The sequence below is a fragment of the Misgurnus anguillicaudatus genome, chromosome 1 (assembly GCF_027580225.2).
Source record: "Misgurnus anguillicaudatus chromosome 1, ASM2758022v2, whole genome shotgun sequence".
Classification (NCBI taxonomy): Eukaryota; Metazoa; Chordata; class Actinopteri; order Cypriniformes; family Cobitidae; genus Misgurnus; species Misgurnus anguillicaudatus.
This window is the reverse complement of record NC_073337.2, coordinates 5,772,162-5,795,746: the sequence shown is the minus strand read 5'-3', so window position 1 is coordinate 5,795,746 and position 23,585 is coordinate 5,772,162. Positions and strand designations below refer to the sequence as shown.

Here is a 23,585-nt window from a genome sequence, read left to right as displayed (position 1 = left end):
AGCCATAAGGATAGTCAATCACTCACCGTATAATGAACCGACAAACTCAATATTCTGTAAATTTAAAGCAATGAAATTTCCCGATCTAGTTAGTCTCAATACTGTTGTCTTTATGTTCAAAGTTAATAGGAAAGTAGTGCCTGAAAATATACTATGTTTGTTTGAAAATAGGGACCTGAAATATAACCTAAGAGGAGAGAACATGTTTAAAAAACAAATGGTCAGAACAAATCTTAAAAGAAATACTATTTCGGTAAAAGGGGTCAATTTGTGGAATGGTCTCACCGATAAACTTAAGAGGAGCAATTCCATTCATTATTTAAAAAAACAATTTAAAATTTTAATTTTTGATAAATATATGAATACTTAAGAAAATTGTTTATGTATAATTGCTGTGCATAAAATAAAACAATGCAAGCAATGTATGTGTATGTATATGAATATCTGTATGTATGTATGTGTGTATGTATGTATATGTGTGTATGTATGTATATATATGTATATGTATATATATGTGTATGTATGTATATATGTATATATATGTATGTATGTGTGTATCTACGTATATGTTTATGCAGGTATTGTTTATGTTTAAAATGTGATGGGTAGATGTTGTTTTGTAAATAGGGTAGGCGCAATAAGCCGCGGCTTCAGCCTACACCTGTTCGGTTACTATTTTTGTTTGTATGTAATGAATTTTCTGTACATATTTTGTTTTGTAACCGAATAAACAAACATTCAATTCAATTCAATTCAAAAAAACTGTGCATTTAGCACTTGTACAAAAATACAAAACAGAAATCTTGTGCATTTACACGTAGCACTTGTAAAAACAAACATAAATCTTATATGTTTGCCACTTGTGTACAGTAAGCCCATGTAAAATAAAGTACAAAAATATACCAATAAGTGCATTACTTAGCCACAGCATCATGTCTCCGTACTGGGTCAGGCCACATGACTTCATCCCCATCACAGGCCACATTTTGTCTGGGGGAACAACGGGGGAAAAACCCCTGGCATGCCATATCCATGCATGGCATGCCTCCAAACCTATGTCACCACAGGCAAGTTCCATGGCTTCCAGGAGATTTCCCCTGGTGTAAGGTTGGCGCTCATATACCTTTCATCGCCATGAGGAGAAGAATTCCTCAATGGGGTTTTGGAAGGGGAGTACGGTGGAAGGCAAAGATTGATAAAACCTTGGTTCATATTGAACCACTCTCTAACCTGGAGGGCTCTGTGAAAACATTGTCCCAAACCGCAACATAGATGGGATGCTCATCCTGCTGCCCTAACAGAGCATCTTGCATTTGATTGAGGAAAATGAGGAGCTGGTGAATGTTGTAGGGCCCCAGGTTGACATGATGGTAGACAACCCCACGATTGCATGGTGGACAACCCCATGATTGGCGATGACAGCACATAATGTGACATTGCCACCATGCTGCCCAGGAACACCAACAATGGCCAATCACATTATAGCCTCTCCTTCTCCTTTTGGTGAGATTAAACCCAGCTTCATCCATGTACATGTATTCATGGGGTCTTTCCATTGCATCCAGTTGAAAAACCTTCTGTAGAAATATGTATATTTTTGTAAGTAATACGGAAAAAGTGATTTAGGCCACTACAGTAAATCACTACGTAATCAACATTGAATGTGTCTGGATATATGCCAACCTGTACATACTGGAATCTTTGCTCTTTGACTTTGATCTTCTGCTGAACAACAATTAGGGTCTCTTGGTGTGGGGTGGAACATACCTGTCCTCCCACCCCCATGCGGCAGTCTTTCAATTCTACAAAAAGAGAACATGGAGTTACAAAAATATACATGGAATACTAGGCCTACAAACAGTTAGACCAACTCTCCGTTAGAATACTACAGTACATTAGTATAGTAATGTTCTGAAACATATATTTACTTACACTATACTGTAGTACAGTATATAGTATGTCATACAGTAATTGCTGTTAACATTTACATACCGTACTATAACGTCAAAAAGGGTAATTACCTCTTCTCTAAATCTTCGAATTATGGTGGAAACAGTGAATCTACTGATGTTTGGTTGTACCCTTTGTCCAGCCTCCCTCATGTTCATACCATAGACAAGAACATGGTCAATCCATAGCCTGTAAAAAAAGATGGACGACGCGTCGTTGCCTCCATCCATTGTAATGAATTGAAGCCAAAAATGTCCAACCATGGTTGCCGCCATGTTACGTAAAAACGTCAGTTTGGAGCCAATGCATGCACAGAAGGGATCAAACTTACGCCAAAACGCTTGGCCGCCCAATTCAACCACGCCAATCATAAAGACACATTTCTATAGCATCTAGCATTACTAGCTAAAATGAAACTTATCATGAAAATGAACACTTGAACATATATCAGCGTGATATCAACTACCTAAAAGGACCAAAACATCGGAAACTTTTATTGGAAGTGTAAATGAAGAGTTTGGTTCCAAAACGCAATAAATCCATTTTGACAAATTTCGGTAAAAACGTGTTTTCTATACCAAGAAAGTGACAAGATGAAAACCACTATTTTCTGTTACAAACTTTCACATAGCATCTCTAGGTTATAAAAACATAAAAAATTCAAATCCATAACTTGATTTTCAAAGATTTATTATAAAAACGGATTATTTTTTCCACAGAATGCAATAAATCCATGACAAGTTTTTATTAAAAATGCTATAAATCTATTGAATCAATCGCCTATATAAATGTGCATTCATCCTTGCCATGTTATATTCATTTAGTTGACTAGTTGTACACACTAATTAAAAATATAAACATTAATGTTATTAATCAAAACACTTACTTTGTGATATTAAGAAGTCATCGGTTATACTTGACGTCCTGGCTTAACGTTTTTCAAAGCGATCAGTTGTAAAATGTTTTGGTCCTGCTCGATTTTCGTTGACTGAGTAAAATTATGGGATCAATGATAAGATCCTCTGGGGTCAATGTGTTATCATGACAGTAACTTGATGCTGTCAGCCCGGCCAAACAAGCACCGGTCTCCCGAGTTCCTCTGCGTAAATTATTACATGTTAATGGCTTACGTTTCTTTCCCGTCACAGAAAACTATCACAGGTTTATCAATGCTATTAAGGATTATTTTGTTTTTGTTTGTTTGGTGATCACGAAGTACAAAGTAGATGAGGAAAACTAGGACTCTGTGTACTCAGCGCGCCGCCATTCTTTGTTTACATTGCGTGAGGTGCGCTGTAATCTGTGGAGGAGTGGATTTATGGCATTCTGTAGAAAAGGGGGAGTGGCGTTTATTGCATTTTGGGAAAAAAGGGAGAAAAGATGACAGAATAACACTGCGGAAATTGGATTTTGCATAAAATTAAGAATTTACTTTATAATACTGACCTGATATAATACTGATTCTGGCAGTAACTCATTTTTTTCAAAAATGGCGTTTATTGCGTTTTGGAACCAAACTCTTCAAATATTTTTTTTATTTAAAGCAGAGTTCCATTTGTTTGAATGGAGAGGGTGGGGTTTATGACTTGTACTGCAGCCAGCCACCAGGGGGCAATCAAAGAGCCAGAGGCTTCACTTTTCAAGACTTATGAGGCACACCCGGGTCAATCACAGTAGCTCTCATTTCATCAGATATTACTGTTCTTTGTTTTTGCTGACCACCTTGATCACCGCAACCTCCTCTCACACAAACTCTTCCTCTCAGATTTCTATCCATTGTAGGGCCTCATAAACCAGTGCTTTCTGAACTGGATTACTGTATATGTTCCCTCACATCATTAGCCACAAGTGTGATGAATTTTGAGTAGTTGTGTTCAAGTGGTGACACTTGTGCTTTAATTGTGTTTGAGTTTTGTTACCTGTGCTCACCATTATGCAGCACAGGTGCATCACAATGAAAACGTGTTGGCAGGTTGTGTATAAACAGGTGAAAAGGATTTTGGTTTTGCCAAAAGAGTGATTGATTCAATCAGTGGATTCAGGCAACCGAGTATTTGGTTCAGACAGTAGGGTTTAGTGTTTTAGCAATTGAGAAAACCTGTAATACATACTCCCTGAAATATTTTACTTTTACAAAGTAGTGTGAACATAATCGAGTTTGGCAAATAGTGGGAATGACATGCCTGGAAATCTCCTAATGGGGGCGGGGGCAGCACATAGGGGAATGGACTTATCCAGTAGACAGGGCAAGTACAAGGACAAGGCAGTACTTCCCACTTTTGGAGATCACAACCCCATTTGGAGATCTTTAGTTTGCCTTATCTCTACTTTCAAATTATTTTCACACAGTGATCTGTAAGGACCATCATGGATTTAAATTGTGTCACAGCTGTGGATCCTTTAAAGCTGTAAAAACAAACTAAACACACAATAATAACTGAACTGAGTATCTTTAATTGACTCGTCACTGTCATACATGTTAAAGCATGAGCTTACAGTGCCTCTTAGTGGCAGTACATGTCATTCAAACAAGTTTACAGTTTCAATTTATTTTGATTGTGTACACAAAAATGTAATTGTTAGCAAAAGTGAACATAAAAAGTACAGCATAATGTACAACTTTATATCATTAAAATGTTTGTTCTGTCTAAATGTTTGTTCTGTTAAAATGATTAAGGGTTTCACGTAATATTAAATCAACAAGAAATAAACAAATGTTTTACTATTTATTTTGAATGCTGGAACACTTTAATAAAACTTTAGACAACTTTATCTATTACCACGACTAGAAGGTCCGAACCTGAATCTCCTGCACATTCCGTCAAAAGTGAATCGTCTGAATCGCCTGGCTTAACTAAATCGTCTGGTTCACCTGAGTCATCTGGTTTCACCTGAGTCGTCTGGTTCACATGAGTCACCTGCACTTTATGTTTCGATTGGAAGTTCCGAATCCGAGTCCCTTGAGCTTATTGTCACGACCACGTCTGCTGAGCCTAAGTTTCCTGAGTTTTCTGTCACAACCATAAGGCCTGTTTCTGAGATTCCTTTTTCCAAGTTACCTGTGTGTCATGTAGAGGCCGAGATGGTTACTCCTGATTTCCCTGTGTTCTGTGGGTCAAATAAGATTGTCACTCCTAAGCTCCATAGGCCCTGGATTGCCTCTGTCCTCTGGACAAGCCCTGCCTTTGCCACAAGGTCCTGAACCCACGGACACTGTATAATATGTTTATGTTTTGTGGGCTCCAGGAGTCGCCCTTTAGAAGGGGGGTTATGTAAGGGTTTTGTCTTGTGTTCTGTTTGTTTTGTTATTAGGTCTTTAATTTTGATATCATGTTCTGTTTCCAGTCTTTTATTTTAAACCTTGTCATGTCACACTTCCCATTTCACTTCCTGTTTGTTCACTATATATCTGGTTCATTATTTCACTTCCTGTTTGTTCACTATATATCTGGTTCATTGGCATCATCTCACTGCGAAGTATTGTATGTAACAACTGCATACCGAGCGTTTCACAGTTATGTTTCCTTATTTCCTGTTCATAGTCTGTTTTGTATTCTTGTTCATGTTTATGGTTTTGACCATTGCCTGTTATTTGGATTATGCTTTTGGACTGCCCATTGGATTTGTTTGCCTGCCCTTTTGGTATTATTCTAATAAACCTTCTTGCATTTGGATTCGTGTAAGCAGCCTACATTACAATGCGCTACCTGTGTCATGCTGATTGTTTGTTTATTTGATAAGCAGATTTAACATTATAATCCTGAAAATAGTTTAAAAGTAAAAAACAACTTTACCATAAAACATTTAAGAACGTTACATTTAGGAACATGATTAAAATTATATAAAAATTATAGACCACTTTAGCTTGCATTTATCAAAACTAAGATTATTAGCTAAATTATTATCTTATCAAAATTATTTAGCTTAATGTTTTTTTTATTTCTTAGGGGCATTCATAGCAGTTGCACACTTTGACTTTCTGGTTGGAGAGTACTTCCTGCTCTGCTACTGTTCGGACGCTTTTGCTTACTGCTCTGCGCTTTGCTCTATCGCTTTTATATTTTATCTTATAATTTTAACTTCAGCAAATCAGCATAGTGCTCAAACAACAAAGCTTGGCATCAACGTCAATTTACAAACTTTCGGGACTGGAGGATTACAAAAAAGTGGAATTTTTCATCCGTCTAGCCTCCCACCGCCATCAGCTTACATTCCAGAAGGAAAAACACAGCTGCCTTCATTGAAAAGGATAAGAAAAAGGAATGCCTCATCAACAATCTACTTGCTGCACAAACTGCCACAGACTTTTACAACGGATTGCTGTTCTTGAAACAAAGTTACTTACAGGACTACCAAACCATACGGAACACACAACAGAGCTTCGTCATCATGGACGCCCTCAGCAAACAGCTGGTGAGTCCAATGAATCTAATGATCAACACACTAATCAATGGTACAAACAGGGAGCAAGACCCAAAATCACTCGAGAAATCAGACTGTCACGAGCATCACATTTTGCTGCAATAGCTTCCTCTACGCCAGATACAGCTAGGACAAGGATTGCAAACACTGACTTTCTACCACCACCTACCTATACATCTTGAGAACAGATTTGAAGTATTAATGAATATGAGTGAGGAATCCCCAAATGTGATAAATGTGACTAAACACCGATCAAATCAGCCAGCAGCTAACACTGATGCTAACTGCCGCTCAAGATCGAGCAGACAGCGGCACTCAGCGCAGAGCGCATCCGAGCCCAGAACTCTGATATTGGGTGACTCAATAATCAGAAACTATAGCAACAGAGACTCAACTACGTGCTGCCTTCCACAAGCAACCGTTTCTGATGTAAACAGGGAACTTAAGAATATTCTGATGAAACATAAGACTGTAAATCGAGTTGTCATTCATGTGGGGAAGAATGATATTCACAAAGAGCAATCTGAACTCCTTAAGAGGGATTTCAACAAACTTTTTGAAACACTCAGAACAGTAAAAGCTCAGCCGTTCATCAGTGGACCACTTCCAGCAAGAGGAACAAATAGGTTTTCACGTTTGCTTGGACTTAATACATGGCTGCAAAAAACCTGCAACATAAAAGGATTGAACTTTATCAACAACTTCAATCTTTTCTGGAGTCAGAGACAACTATTTAAACAGGATGGCATCCACCCAAACAGACTGGGTGCAAGAGTGCTAAAGGACAATATCTATTTCTCCCTTCATCATCCTTCAGCAGTGTGTGCCAATCCACTCAACCTGAATGGCACACACACACCTGGACAGAGTATGAATGACCACAGGACTTCTCTCCAGCACCTGAATGGACATGACGTTGACATATCCCACAAGGACAGAGATAACACCACGCAGCCACAACAACCACTGCTCATGGACACAATCTCAGCTGAGTCCTGCCCACAGAGCTTGCTACAGTCAGACTGTGTCAGATTAGAACGGCTCCAAGATTCAGCACCAAAGGACGACTTTCTGGAAAACAGCCAGGGAAACCAGGACTACATATCACAGCCTCCGGTCACATCAGAACAACAGGACTCCTCACTAGATATGTCATTCCTCTCTCCAGCATCCCCGCTTTTGACCTTCTCTGGAAAAATGGAGGAACTGGTTTATGCTGGAACTAAACTATCCCACTCTATTGCTGCAAGCCCACAGATTTCAACCAGAAAACAGCAAGCCCCAAAACCACCAAAGCCAGTGGGCCCAGTTCCCCCTCCTCGTCCTGTGAGAGCTCTTCGGTCTCTGACACAACGCCAAGGCACACACCCTCCTCCATCTGCTGTAGGTGAACCAAAAACAACTGATAATGGCTCTCAGTGATGTGTGTCGGGTTCCTGCTATGAAAATACTAATACTTTTATCAAATGTTTACAAAAGCAGGAACTCAGTGTGCCTATATCTTTCTCTATTTCTGTTTTAGTACATGATAGAAAGTGTAAGGCTAGATCAAATCGTGTGGCAAATCAATCTAATCTGCTGCCTGTGACTTGTCAAACTAAGATTTCTGTTAGGGAAAAAAATTGTACTGTTAAGTTAGAACTTTTAAATATCTGTTCACTTAAAAACAAATCACTTCTAGTCAGCGACTTAATAGCCACAAACAACCTGGATTTTATGTTTCTAAATGAAACATGGCTAGAAGAAAGCTACAGTGCAACAGTCCTTAATGAAACAGCCCCTCCTAACTTTACCTATTTGAGTTTCTGCAGAACTGCTAGGAGGGGTGGAGGTCTTGCTGCTCTTTTTAAAGATGTCTATCAATGTAAGCAAGTGTCATTTGGGAATTACCCGTCTTTTGAACATCTAGGTATTGTGTTGAAAGGTACCCCACGCATTCTACTGATCATTATTTACAGGCCCCCAAAATACTCTCCAGCATTTGTTGAGGACTTTACAGAACTGTTATCAACGATTTCCTCAGAGTTTGACTGTTTTGCTATTGCTGGAGATTTTAACATTCACATAGATAAGCCAGAAAGCATTATGACAAAAGATGTCACAGCTGTTTTAAATACTTTTGATCTGACTCAACATGTACATGGACCCACACACAATCGTGGACACACTCTAGATTTAATTATCAGTAAGGGTGTAAACATTTCATCAGTTGTTATTAAGGATGTAGCACTGTCTGATCATTTCTGTATTTTCTTTGATATATTAATCCCTCCTACTATTGAAACTAAATCTGTGTCTGTCAAAAAGAGATCCTTAAATGAGAACACCAGTGTGCTATTTATGAAGGCTATATCTTTAACACCAAGCATATCTGCAGACTCTGTTGATTTTCTCCTTGATTCCTTTAATTCGAAAGTTAAGAGTGCAATCGATGATATTGCTCCTGTGAAAGTCAGGAAGAAGAATGGCAGGCAAAAATCACCTTGGAGAAACTCAACAGAGGTGCAGAATATGAAGAGACAATGCAGAAAAGCTGAGCACATATGGCGGAAGACAAAACTTATAGTCCATTATCATATCTATAAAGACAGCCTTCGTGCTTTCAGTGTGGAACTAGGCAAAGCTAGACAGACTTTCTTTTCAAATATTATAAACAAAAATATAAATAACACACGCACTCTTTTTGCTACTATAGAGAGACTAACAACCCCCCCAAGTCACATTCCAAGTGAAATGCTCTCAGACAGCAAATATAGTGAGTTTGCTAACTTCTTCTCTGAGAAAATCAATAATATCAGAAAGGTGATCAGCACATCCTTGAGCTCCGCCGGGGTCAGACAAATCAGACCACAACATCAGAAAGTAGTTACGATGTCTGATTTCGAAGCAGTTGATGGTAAAATTTTGGAAGAAATAGTACAGCATCTTAAAACATCAACCTGCACCCTTGACACACTCCCAACATCTTTTTTCAAAAGTGTCTTTAACTGTTTAGAAGCAGATCTCCTAAAAGTGGTAAATTCATCACTTAGCTCATGGAACTTTTCCAAAGTCCCTTAAAACGGCAGTTGTTAAGCCCCTCCTGAAAAAGAGCAACCTAAATAACACTGTATTGAGCAACTACAGACCAATCTCAAATCTTCCTTTCATAGGCAAGATCATTGAAAAAGTTGTTTTCAATCAGCTGAACAAATTCTTAATTTCTAATGGTTATTTTGACATTTTTCAATCTGGTTTCAGACCACACCACAGTACAGAGACAGCGCTCATAAAGATAATAAATGATATTCGCCTCAATACAGACACAGGCAAACTATCAGTGCTGGTGCTACTCGACCTCAGTGCTGCTTTTGACACTGTCGATCACAACATACTTCTTGACAGGTTGGAAAACTGGGTTGGGCTTTCTGGGGTGGTCCTGAAATGGTTCAAGTCATACTTAGAAGGGAGAGGTTATTATGTAAGTATAGGTGGCCATAAATCTGAGTGGACATCCATGACATGCGGAGTCCCGCAAGGCTCAATTCTTGCGCCACTCCTGTTCAACCTGTATATGCTCCCACTAAGCCAAATAATGAGAGAGAACAAAATTGCCTATCACAGTTATGCAGACGACACTCAGATCTACTTAGCTCTATCCCCTAATGACTACAGCCCCATTGACTCCCTGTGCAAATGCATTGATTAAGTTAACAGTTGGATGTGCCAAAACTTTCTTCAGTTAAACAAAGAGAAAACTGAAGTCATTGCGTTTGGAAACAAAGATGAAGTTCTCAAGGTGAATGCATACCTTGACGCTAGGGGTCAAACAACTAAAAATCAAGTCAGGAATCTTGGTGTGATACTGGAGTCTGACCTTAGTTTCAGTAGTCATGCCAAAGCAATAACTATATCAGCATATTATCATCTCAAAAATATCGCAAGAATTAGATGCTTTGTTTCCAAACAAGACTTAGAGAAACTTGTGCATGCTTTCATCACTAGCAGGGTGGATTATTGTAATGGCCTCCTCACTGGCCTTCCCAAAAAGACCATTAGACAGCTCCAGCTCATTCAGAACGCTGCTGCCAGGATTCTGAGCAGAACCAGAAAATATGAACATATCACACCAGTCCTCAGGTCGCTACACTGGCTACCAGTTACATTTAGGATTGATTTTAAAGTATTATTAATGGTATATAAATCACTCAGTGGACTAGGACCTCAATACATTGCTGATATGCTCATTGAATATAAACCCATCAGATCACTCAGATCATTAGGATCACATCAGCTAGAAATACCAAGGGTTCACTCAAAGCAAGGAGAGTCAGCTTTTAGCTATTATGCCAGTCGCAGCTGGAACCAGCTTCCAGAAGAGATCAGATGTGCTCCAACAGTAGCCACATTCAAATCCAGACTCAAAACACATCTGTTTAGCTATGCATTTACTGAATGAGCACTATGCTGCGTCCGAACTGATTGCACTATATTATATATGCACTATTTTAATTATTTTCTATTTCTCTTGTTTTTATTCTTATTTTTAACTGTTTTATACTTTTATTCCTGTTTTATTCTTTTTCACACACTTAAACAGTTTTTATTAAAATCACATTTATTTTCTTTTAATTGATATTTTAAATTCATGTATATTTGATTTTTGTTTTCTCATTTCTATGTAAAGCACTTTGAATGACCTTTGTGTATGAAATGTGCTATACAAATAAACTTGCCTTGCCTTGCCTTGCCTTGGTTGCACCACCTGACCCCTGCAATGAATGAATTTACATTTACCAGATTTTGTCTGTGATATAAAATTCATAAATATGTTGTTTTATGTTTACTGTTTATATTTGGTAACATTTTTAAAAAAAGGCCCATAATTGTGATACCTTGACATTTAAGAACATCCAAATTGTTTTTACCATGCTAACATGCAAGCAACTATGGATATTTGTGAATTTTTTTGTAGGAAAGGTTTCCAACATAAAGTAATGCCAAATAAAAACTGCTAATAAAACTTAAAATAAAATAAAATGTTTTAAACTGCTTATTTGTACCGACAGTTGCCCCGCCTGCCATTTTACAAGTTTGATGATAAAATAAAATTAGAGACACATGTCATAAATGTATCAAGTTATTTTTATCAAGGTCAAGGTTTATTTATATAGCACCTTCACACAACATAAAGGTTGACCAAAGTGCTTCACAAACACAAGCAAAACAACAATGCAATGAAGTAAACAAGCAAATAAAATAAGGAAAAAACACAACAAATCGCAGTCATGTATACATCAACCCAGCTTATGGCATTTAAATTTTTTTAGTCCCCATCAAAAAGCGAGCAGCAACATTTTGTACAATCTGTAGACGTGACAGAAATGACTGACTATTTCTAGCTTTGCAATAGCCAAGCCTTAAAGATACAATTTGTATATTATGCGCCGCAAGATGGCGCCAGATCAAACAAAAACAATGATGTTGTTTACTGACGCTCTGAAGCAGCATGGAATCATGGGATTTGTAGTCTTTAACTCAACCACTGATGGACATCAATCAGACGAGAAAACGAGAAATCACGTTGATGGATAAGGTAATAAAGTCTTATAAATGTTGTGTTTGATGACATCGTTTATTTCATTATGTAAGTTTATATGTGATGTTCAAAACGAAATTGTTAGTCATATTGATATTACAGTATTAGTCCAAATTCGATGGTTAACACAGCACAGAATTAAGTTTTCAACTTACAATCTACAATGATTTTTCACATAATGAATTGACAGTACAAATCTTATTGTGAAGTGTCTTAAAATGACCATTTATTAGGGCTGTTCGATTCCGGATTTTTTGGAATCGATTCCGATTCCGATTCCTGTTTCTGGAATCGAAAGAATCGATTCCAAGAATCGATTCCTCACTGCTATTTTCGATTCTTTTTCTATACGAACAGTGTCTAACATTGGCCCTTCTTACCGTGCCACACAACGAGAAACACTCTATACCGGGCGTGTCAAAGCGACTGTTGCAAATCCATTTGTCCTTCCTATTAGATGTATTAATTGCGAGTCATAAATAGAACGAGACATTTGCTTAGGGGATTTGTCACGTCGTGCTTCCTGCGTCAGTTAGACAGTGTAAAGACTATGTTCACCATATACATATATGCGGTAGATTTTATTTACATGCATTCCTACACACACACACAATGTTTGTGGATAGATTTTTAATTTATTTGTGGCAGCCTACATATATTTCATCCAATATCATAAAATAGCAAAAATTCCTAAAAGCATTTAAACCTAAAAACAGTTCAGGAACAGACTCATTACACATACAAACTTTTATGCCCTTACACACAGAACACTTCACTTTTTGAAAATATGCTCATTTTCCAGCTCCCATAGAGTTAAACATTTGATTTTTACGGTTTTGGCAGTACCACTTTTATCATAGTTTAGCATAACCCATTTAATCTGATTAGACCATTAGAATCGTGCTAAAAAATAACCAAAGAGTTTTGATATTTTTCCTATTTAAAACTTGACTCTTCTAAAACAGTCAAGTGTTAAATAGGAAAAATATTGAGCAACTTTCGTCATTTTTGAGCATGATGCTAATGGTCTAATCTGATTCAATGGATTATGCTAAGCTATGATAAAAGTGGTACCGCCAGACCCGAAGATCAACTGAATGCATTCCAAAACAGTAAAAATGAAATGTTTAACACCATGGGAGCTGTAAAATGAGCATACTCTCAAAAAAGTAGCGTGTCCTTTTAATAAATAAAACTTTTTTTAGGCCTTTACACATGGAACCTTTTAGGCCATACACAAAATCTTTTTAGGCCTTTACACATGGAACCTTTTAGGCCTTTACACACGGAACCTTTTAGGCCTTAACACATAAAATCTTTTTTAGGCCTTTACACATGGAACCTTTTACGCCATACACAAAATCTTTTTAGGCCTTTACACATGGAACCTTTTAGGCCTTTACACATGGAACCTTTTTTTAGGCCTTTACACATGGAACCTTTTAGGCCATACACAAAATCTTTTTAGGCCTTTACACATGGAACCTTTTAGGACTTTACACATGGAACCTTTTAGGCCATACACAAAATCTTTTTAGGCCATTACACATGGAACCTTTTAGGCCTTTACACATGGAACCTTTTTTTAGGCCTTTACACATGGAACCTTTTAGGCCATACACAAAATCTTTTTAGGCCTTTACACATGGAACCTTTTAGGCCTTCACACACGGAACCTTTTAGGATTTAACACATAAAATCTTTTTTTAAGCCTTTACACACGGAACCTTTTAGGCCTTCACACATAAAATCTTTTTTTAGGCCTTTACACACGGAACCTTTTAGGCCTTCACACACGGAACCTTTTAGGCCTTAACACATAAAATCTTTTTTTAAGCCTTTACACACGGAACCTTTTAGGCCTTCACACATAAAATCTTTTTTTAGGCCTTTACACACAGAACCGTTTAGGCCTTCACACATAAAATCTTTTTTTATGCCTTTACAAACGGAACCTTTTAGGCCTTAACACATAAAATCTTTTTTTAAGCCTTTACACACGGAACCTTTTAGGCCTTCACACATAAAATCTTTTCTTAGGCCTTTACACACAGAACCTTTTTAGGCCTCAACACACTCATAACCTAGACCAATTACATATTGTAATGCAAAAACATCATCCTTTTCACCTGAGAGCTCTTTAGGCAAGAGCGGCGTTTTGAAATAAGCTCGCCAGATTTCGAAAATACACGCTCACTTGGCACAGATGTTGCCATTATGGCCAAGTATTTCTTTGTAAGTGTCTGTAAGTTTGGGAACTTTTGTCCCTGTTCTTTCCAAAAGTCCAATGCCGAAGACATTCTGCTAATATTTGGCTGCGAGAGGTACAATTTCACTTCAGTGATGGTATCCACATTAGTGTTTATTTGCTGTTTTACCTGAAAGAGATAGAGAGAGAAAGAGAATATAGTGGTGCCTTTTCTCTATGGAACATAATTAAAAAACACGGACAACAATACATCGATATTAACCTGATTGGCCTAAAACAATACTCTGATTAAGAAACTAAAATGTAAACAGCGATTACAAATTACCTTAATCCGGCTAAATCATAATCGAAGTAAACGCTAATATAATTAAAGGGAATTGTTCACCCAAAAATGAATATTCTTCATCATTTCATCACACTGTTGCTCTAAACCTGTACAAGTTTCTTTATTCTGATGAAAAGAAAATATTTTGATAAATGATGGCAAGCACACAGCTGATTGCAACCATTGACTTTCATAGTAGGAATAAAAAAAAGATGGAATTCAATAACACCTGTGTGCTTATCATCAACTATCAAAATATCTTTTTCATCATTTATCACAATACTTCTAAAATATTCTATAAAAAAATTGATTACTGCTGCCCAATGTGCCCATGTAAACGTGGTTGTTTTTTAAAAAGCAGTGTAAGAAAAATTTAGCCTATTAATCCCTGAATTCAGTAGAAAAAGACATTCTAATTTTCTCATTTATTAACATTAGGGGTGTGTGACGAGACACTTAGCTCACGAGACCAGAGATTGGGTTCACAAGAACAAGAGAAGCTTTTTGCTGTATTTTAAAGAAATCCTCAATAATAAAAATAATGATTTGAAAAATATTCGGCTGGTATAGATTGAAATGTTATAACTAATCATCTTGTAATAAATTTCATTTCAGTTCTACTTTGAGTATTAATTATCAAATGCATTAAAAGACAATATACAAGCACTGTAAAAGGTTTTGCTGGATGGCTTCTCTCCTGTTTGATTTCACACGAGTCGCTTCAGACCTTACTCTACATGAATTCTGAGCTTACAGAACTTCTAAATGAGGCTGCACAAGTTTGACCTCCAAAAATTCACTCCTTGCAAGATCTCATTACACATCCCTAATAAACAGTTTTTCCAAGAATGTGATGACAAAATCTAACCTTCGAGTCAAAATCAGACCACACACAACTAGCCCCAGTTTGTTGTATGTGCTGTGAAGTTGTTGCCTCTGGTTGGGATTCCGGATTATGCTGGCTGGCCTCTGATGTCAATGCTCGTATAGCATTTTCTGCATTTGCATCAATGCCGAATGCTACTTTCTTAAACCTAGGATCTAGCAGCATTGACACTGCAAGAAATCTAAAGTTGTACATTTGGCAAATTAAACAACTTCAGTTATAAATTGATACATTTCTGTGTGTGTGTGTGTGTGTGTGTGTGTGTGTATACAAACTAATCTATACAAACCTAGTTGATTCATAGTCACCACACCTTTTGGTCAGGTGCTTGTTTAAAGAGCCTGCAAGCCTATGACCAACAGACTCCGGAGCATACGAGTTTGCCATATTTCTTGTCAGTTTTTGCAGGTTTCGCACCAACACAATCAACTTCGAGGATGTGACATTGCTTTCTGCAGACATTTCCTCTGTCACCTCCAGGAATGGTCTCAGGACCTATACAAAAACAGTTAAGATAAATATAAAACAAACTTTGTTTAAAATTAAGGTTAAACAATGGTTTTACTGCAAACAAGCCCCACAAACAAAGTCTATATATAAAATATGATACAAAGTATGGTCACCTCAATTGCATCAGCCATTGCAGCCCAGTCCTGGGGGAAAAACATGGGTAGGTCCATGTTGCTCATTGCTGCAGAGAGGGGTTCCCGGAGGTTAAAAAACCTCTCTAGCATTAAATAGGTGGAATTCCACCTAGTTTCAACTTCCTGGAGAAGGCGCAGTTGGGGCATTTTCAAGTCTTTCTGCAAGTTGTCTAACTTCTCTTTTGCTGTGCAACTGGATCTAAAAAATCCTACCACTCTCCTCACTTTGGATCTCAAGTCATCAAGTTCAGTGACTGCAGCAAGACTGTCTTTTACAATAAGATTGAGAGTGTGCGCAAAGCATGGCAGATGTCTCATGTTCAATTTTTTTACTGCTGCAACCACATTTGCTCCGTTGTCTGTAGTTACACAAAAAACTTTGTCCTGAAGACCCCACTCCAGAATGATACTGCGGAGGTGTGTAGCTATGGCATCAGCTGTGTGTCTTCCTTCAAATCTAACAAAGAAATAAGATATACTCAGCTCAGATTATTTATTGTACCTTTTTTTTCTGACAGTGTACCTGATTTCACATAAAAGCTTTCTCCCAATATATTAATATGCAGCTTATAATGATAATGATATGCAAATAATATGTGAAGAAGTAGCGTTCAATAAATGTTTTTAAAATGCGTTAATAAATCCAAAACCCAAATGACAGGGCTACATGTCCGTATGGAGGTTTCCAGGTTAATAAACCATTGCCTAAAAGACAAAGCTGGCAATTCTGGCTATACTTTCGTTATTTTAATAATTTCTTTATTTTATTTGTAGATCACTTGGGGTTATCTGATTTACCTTTTTTGCTTGTGTTTTGTTTCCGTGCACTTTACACATATTTGTTCTGCTCCTTGTTACTTCAGGCCTTATTTTATTTAAATTTTTGTATATATTATAAACGTAAATTCAGATCAATTTTAAGTCTGTAAATTTAGGATTGCTTTTCTTGTATCAATGTTGTGCTGTTGCGTGCTGGCACATGCAATTTAACGGAACGCTAGGTGCGCTCTGCGTGTCATATTTAGGAGTTCATCAAACTAAACTTATTTTTTTTTCTTTCGAGAGGTGTAAGTTTTAAAAATGTATTTAAAACATGGTGGATGTCTTGTTAAAAGTTAAACTACAAAACAGTTAAGCTTTTTATTTAAATTTCAGTGATGACATGAAACATATCTGCACCGAAACTATTTAGGCTATGCCTGACACGACTGTCTCTCTTGTGATTAATAGCCTATTATGGTCGTTGTTCACTTTCAAATGATTGAAAAGAATTCCTGAAATAAATAATATAAGAATCATCAGGTGTTTCTGTACATAAAGTGAATACAGAGATTCTCAAAGTCAGCAAGCAGGTATTTCTGTGCAAAATAATAAAGCATTATCTAACGTTTAATTAATTGTATATGAAGTTAGTTTTTATCATTCACAGTAACAATCACAAATTATATTTCATTTGTCATTTTTTGGTCAAGACTGCTTTGACGCGCCAAATCGTAAAATTAAATAAAATGGTTGAATTGTAGCCGGGGTTTCCAAGGCAGGATCACATTTGTTATTTATTAGGTTTTGTTATCAAAATGTTTTTGTTATATCTTTGTGTGATGTTCTGTAGATGGTCTAAATGGAATTAAAAAATATTAAGTTTCCAAAATGACTTTAACTGATTAGGATACACAGTACTTTACTCTGCATTATTACTCCGGGATTGCAGAAATACATTTCTTAGCAGTTGAAAAAATATATTTTACCCTTCAACCTCCAGTAATTTGGACTGCAGAGAGAAATCATCAGAAATGTAATGTGCTGTCACAGAAATATATGATTCCATTGCAACAGATGTCCACAGGTCAGTTGTGAGACAGACACTTTGTACAGCCTGAAAAGAAATTGTAAAATGCAAAAATTATTTTTAACCTGCTCAATCATTTTGAGCCACTTTGACACAGGAACACATTTAGGTTTTTAAGAAATTAATTTAAAAATAAATGTTTAAATGATTGTTTTTTACAATCAATCATAATAGTCACTAGAATGATTAGAAGACATTAATTTTATTTAAATGAAAATAAAAATGTTTCTGGGCCAAAACCACTCAAAATTATAGAGCAGGCCACATGTAGTCAAAACTGACTGTCACTGTTATTTCAATAAATAAGAATTCTGTCATTTGCATTCATCAGTATATGGTGATTACTAAATGATTAATCAAATTATGAATATAGCCATCTAACATTTTTCATTTAGGAAAGCATAAAACAAAACAGAATATTGAAATGGGAAAAAATGACAAACAGGAAAAGTTACTCAGACGTACAGTGAGCTGGTCCTTCAGAGCTTGTTTTTCTTTCGAATATCTTTCCAAAATTAGTTGTTTTGTTGTTTGTCTGCATGGAATCCTGTACTTTGGATCAAGTGTATTCACGAATGCTCGAAAACCTTTATCTTCCACAACAGATAGTGGCTGCATGTCCTTAATTATGAACTCAATTAACTTTTGATCCAGGTTTTTTTTTGGAAGACTTTGAGCTACAATGAAAGATCATATAAAGAAAACAGTGAGCCAGAGAAAAGACATTTTAAATCTTGTGCTAAAAATAACCTAAACTAACCCACTAAGAATCAAATTACTTAACTCTTTCCCCGCCACTGATGAGTTATCTCGTCAATTAAGAGAAGATATTTGCATAAAAACAGTGTTCCTGATGACGCTTTACGTTAATATGTAATACCGCAATTACCCACTAGATGGCAGACTTGCCCCATTTATAAAAAAAACTGAAGCTCTTTTTTTTACTAATTTTCTGATCTCTAACAAAATTCCTTCACAAAAATGCAATTATTTCAGCTTCTTGCTAATTTTTTTAAAGAAAAATACCCATATTTAAAAGTTTATAAGCAGAGAAAAAATATAGATAGGATAGTGTTTGTTTGTTTGAAATCAGAGGGTCTGTTCTTTCATTTGATATATTTGTATGTTTATATATTTTTAGAAGAATTTTTTTCTGGAAGGCATTTTGGTGAAACAAATTTTCAACTTTTTTTGGGCAACTTTTTAAAAAATGCTGGCGGTGAATGAGTTAAGCACTATTATTGACATCTTTTTGTATTTTTATGGGGTAATTATACTGTATTATTTGCTTATTTCCCCTATACCAAATAATCTTAATAATTAGAGTAAACACCTACCAGGGTATGGCATCTTGGCTCCAAACTGTTGTTCAATTGATGGCTGGATCAAACGCTTTTTCGTGGCAGGCGGAGTTTCTCCCTCCGCATCCTCCTTTTGGAATTGCGATTAGAAAAATAAAAACCCTTCCTGAGTTAATGCTATGCTACCTAAATCTGACTAAGTTAACCACAATCGTTAGTAATTTATTAAGCAGTTTGATTTACATTCCCGTCTTTTAAACCTTCAAATTAAGATGCTTAAGTGTCTGAGGTAAAATTAAGATTAATTAGTAATTGTTACCTGATCCTCCTCTGTCACCTCCTTTTTGTGAACGGCCCTAAGATGTTTAATCATTGGGGATGTTGTTTTATTATATGCCAACTTTTTATCGCAAATTTGGCATTTCACTTCATTTTTTGCAGATTCTAAAGTAAAGTAGCGCCAGACTACTGATGCTGACCTTGGAGCCATTTCTTCGCATGAGAGTCGACTCAACTCGACTCGAGTATGTGATTAACTGATTTGATTACAAGTTAACAAGTAGTAAGCTCAAACCCCGCCCAGTAACCGATTCTAAAGATTTCATTGGGTCAGTAACTGCGCTGATTGCCTAATAGAAAGACAGAGCGTGTTTATTATAATCTGAAAACCACGCCCACCGGGGAAAACAATCCAACTGTCTCCATTTACTTTGCGAATGGGCGTGGTTTTCAGATTATGACGCGTTGCGCTCTGTCTCTAAGGGGAAATAATAATCAGCCTAAGAGAACCATACTCTGTCACCACTGGATCCATTTATTTAGTCTGAACTGAACTTTATTTCTTTTGCAGGGGTCCGTTCTTCGTACGTCGCTTACTACATCCAAGATCAAATGATCAAATTATGATCTTGCTTATTCGGTTCTTTAAACACCCCTGCTGTTGATGATTAGTATGACAGGATTGAATTATCTGAGAATATTGCGCGTTCGTGCACCGCATGAAAAGGCAACACATATCTGATCAGCAGCGCTGTGATTGGCTGGTTGTTACAATGGACAAGAACACGCCCATTTTTAACCCCTGCAGTGCGCGAGCTATGGATAGAAGGTTATTTTGAAAATTTAATGATGCTGAATTTGTAAACCTACCTAAAAGTATTTTTGTACATATAATCACCCAACATAATGTAAACTATTTTGTGAAAATATAATCTTGATATCTTTAATATTCATGTCAAGATTAAGATCAATGCTTGTAATCAAACTTTGATGCTCCTAAAGTAGGCCTACTTTAAGTCTCTTTTAAAAACAGTTAAATGCCTGTTTATAACAGCAACCAAAAAAAAGCAGAATAAATAACAGGTGGTGGTCCTGCATCTTCATGTGATGTCTCTCTCATCTCTTGAGGAAGTTGCTCTTTCTTAAACCCACAGCCAATGCAACACTTTAATAGCTGATAAATTAAATTTGAATTGTAGTTTATTATAAGATGGTGTTTTCCCCTCTTTTGTGCAGTTGAAAATAATACACCAATACTTTCAGCAGTTTCCAAGAATGTGGTAAATGAAATATGATGTGCAATTAGTGAAAGTAAATGTTATTCTACACCAAAAGATTATAAAGTGCAACTCTTTAAATAACAATTTATCTTCAATGCACTAAATAAGTTTACTTCAATTGCAATGTTCTCATATAACTGATTTCTGACTGCAACAATATTAACAGGAGTCCATATTAACTGCTAAGTCTGTACAGAAAGGTGCAGTAAAGAAGATACCCATGTAAAAATGTGTAAAATAAAAAAAATTGTTTATTGGCATTTTTTTTGTCACATGAAAGGGACAGGGTAACATCTTTGTAAAAAGAATTTTAAAGAATAGATAGCATACAAATTACTAAATAAATTATTAAATGACTTTATTAAATCAATTTTCAATAATATTGTCATACGTTTTTCTTGTCATTTGTTTAATAATAATAATCAAAACGTCTGCTTTACAAAAACAAGTTCCACAAGTACAGCTTTTTTATATTATATATATTTTAAATAACATCGTTATATTCAATCTAACCTTTTTTATTACGTGTTGAATTTGAAAAGCTCTTCATATTAATCGTGCATCTTACGCAGATTGCGCTCGTATAATGGAGAATACATGAATGCGTCAGACTTTACGTATCACCTCTGATTAAAAAGGTGCGATCTAATCTTGTTTACATGAAGTAAACCTGCTCCCGAGCATCTTACGGACCGGTTGCTATGACAGCAACTTGAGGATGAGCTTCGAAGAACCAAATAATCCAAGATCAAGCCAAATCACCATTAAAATCCAGCTAACGGAGTAATCCACGTACGAAGAACGGAACCATGGCCGCGATTTGTATTAAAAATCAATCTTAAAGAGGAGTCGATTCTCCTTAATGGAATCGATTCCCCTTATGGAATCGATTCCAACCTTTGGAATCGACTCTCGATTCTCAATGCCTCGGAATCGAAGAATCGATTCTTTTTGGAATCGATTCCCAGCCCTACCATTTATATTGCTGTACAATACCTTTTGATGTGCATATCGTCCGCGGGAAGACGGGCTGATTACAATCTACACACTAATGTTGTGATCAATATAATAGCATAAGTTTTTTGAAGGGTTACGAATCAAAACAACTCACCCATCGCGTAAAACACAAGCAGGATCAGAATCTCGGTCTAGTTAAATGTTGTCGTGAAGCTCTCTCCATCCAGATAATGCAACAACAAATTGATCCTCTCTCGTTTTGTTCCAAACTCTTCTTGGGTCGTTTGGTTGGCCCGTACGCTAACAGGAGCTGACACAACCAGCGGCAGACAGTACAGGGATATCCATAAGTTCATAAGCAAGCGCGTAGCCCGACAGGCGCTATCACATAGTTCCGCATTTGTCCACGACACTGGCTGCGTCCGAAAACTCAAGGCAGTGAGGACTTGTTGCCTCGCTGCCTCATGAGGAAATGACTTCGGCCTCGGAGGCCTGAAGGCCGCTTAGAGAAAGGCTTTCCGACGCACTTCAAAAGCAGCGTGTTTGAAATATAAACAGAGAGCGCCTTTGTGATAACTAATCACATATTTGAAAACTACAATACTAATTTCTCGCTAGAAATGCAATTAAAATGCTTAAAAAGTGAAAATATACCTTTATTTACACTAAATTTGTGCTCCAGCCGCTTCCTTGGCCGCCATTTTATTTTTTCGAGCTCGACCACTGTTGTCATGTGGTTTACGTCAGTAAAGGCGGTGACAAAGGGTCACATGGATATTAACGTCATTGACAGGAGACAGCACTGCCCCGTGTCAATGTTTTGAATGGAAACTTTCTCATGATTTACAAGTAGTTGAAAACATTACAGATATTGATAATAATCAGCTGGACAAAATATATAACTCTGGCCTAGTGGTTTTTGAAAATTTTACTGCAAATATCTTACAAATTGAACCTTTAAGGATATAAAGGCGTGAATAACAATCTTCAAATCCTTAAAGCAAAGGATTTGCTTTAATTTTTTAAGTTGCTTTAGCTGGAAAAAACTAGCTCTGACCACAAAGTTTATTTGTTTGTCAAACTTTAAATCAGAGTCAAAAATGACCCATGTTTATACTGTATTAACTCATTCACCGCCAGCCTTTTTGAGGAAAGTTGCCCACCGGCATTTTTGTGATTTTAACAAAAGTTTCACAAAATTCCTTGCAGGAAAAATTACCTTCTATAAATATATAAACATACAAATTATATCAAATTAAAGAACACACCCTCTGCTTTCAAACAAACAATAAACAAATAAACAAACAAACAAAATGGGGAAAAAAGTTTCATTATATATTTACTTTTTCCACTTAATTTAACCACTAAAATATGGATATTTCTCTTCAAAAATACAACATTTTGAGCAAAAAGCTTAAAAAATTGTGTTTTTGTAAAGGAATTTATGTTAGAGATCAGACTCAGAATGACTATCAAGCATAAAGGCAGTTAAAATAACCATTAAATCTTTTTAACTTCCGTTTTTGATAAATTCGGTTTGGCGCCATCCAGTGGATAAAAGCGGTATTACACTTTGACTTTGAAATTCGTCCAGAAAGGCATATTTATTAGTTAATAACTCGTCAATGGCGGTGAATGAGTTAATGCCCCCAGACAAAAATAAGCATCATGTCATTGATCCACGTAAACATACACACATGCATGGACACACACACACACATTCTGGTTTCCATGTTTTGTGGGGACATTCCATAGACGTAATGCATTTTATGCCATACAACTGTATATTCTATTCCCCTTACCCGCCCCAATCCCTGACCCCAACCATCACAGAAACCCTTCTGCTACTTCACATTTTCAAGAAACATAATTTTGTTTGATTTATAAGCTTGTTTCCTCATGGGG

General features: G+C 36.6%; 2 protein-coding genes and 1 long non-coding RNA gene across 4 annotated transcripts in view; 1 reads left to right on the top strand and 2 right to left on the bottom strand.

The window, feature by feature from the left end:
• Positions 1 to 23,585, top strand: part of LOC141351464 (uncharacterized) — a 461,703-nt gene that overhangs the window by 388,177 nt on the left and 49,941 nt on the right. The window lies entirely within an intron of this gene.
• Positions 1 to 23,585, bottom strand: part of LOC129431620 (scavenger receptor cysteine-rich type 1 protein M130-like) — a 60,650-nt gene that overhangs the window by 33,122 nt on the left and 3,943 nt on the right. The gene's annotated exons all lie outside the window — the stretch shown is intronic.
• Positions 12,566 to 21,706, bottom strand: LOC141351009 (E3 SUMO-protein ligase ZBED1-like). Of its 2 annotated transcripts, XM_073856987.1 has the most exons (8): positions 19,484 to 21,706; positions 19,201 to 19,294; positions 18,329 to 18,540; positions 17,763 to 17,890; positions 15,994 to 16,471; positions 15,660 to 15,865; positions 15,353 to 15,551; positions 12,566 to 14,328 (listed from the first exon to the last, which is right to left on the bottom strand). In XM_073856987.1, exons 1-8 carry the CDS (start codon positions 19,652 to 19,654, stop codon positions 14,044 to 14,046), a joined length of 1,773 nt encoding a protein of 590 aa, XP_073713088.1. In that variant the 5' UTR covers positions 19,655 to 21,706; the 3' UTR covers positions 12,566 to 14,043. The 2 variants fall into 2 exon arrangements, with proteins under 2 accessions (XP_073713088.1, XP_073713121.1); XM_073857020.1 differs by lacking the exon at positions 15,353 to 15,551 and having other exon boundaries at positions 14,189 to 14,328.

Bases quoted from the DNA above. Each gene is read 5' to 3' on its own strand.
- LOC141351009 (XM_073856987.1), bottom strand. From the start codon at position 19,654: ATGGCTCCAAGGTCAGCATCAGTAGTCTGGCGCTACTTTACTTTAGAA. The intron at 18,541-19,200 runs GTAGGTGTTTAC...CTTTCATTGTAG, and splicing joins AGCCAAGATGCCATACCCTG to CTCAAAGTCTTCCAAAAAAA. The intron at 15,552-15,659 runs GTTTGTATAGAT...GTACAACTTTAG, and splicing joins GGTGACTATGAATCAACTAG to ATTTCTTGCAGTGTCAATGC.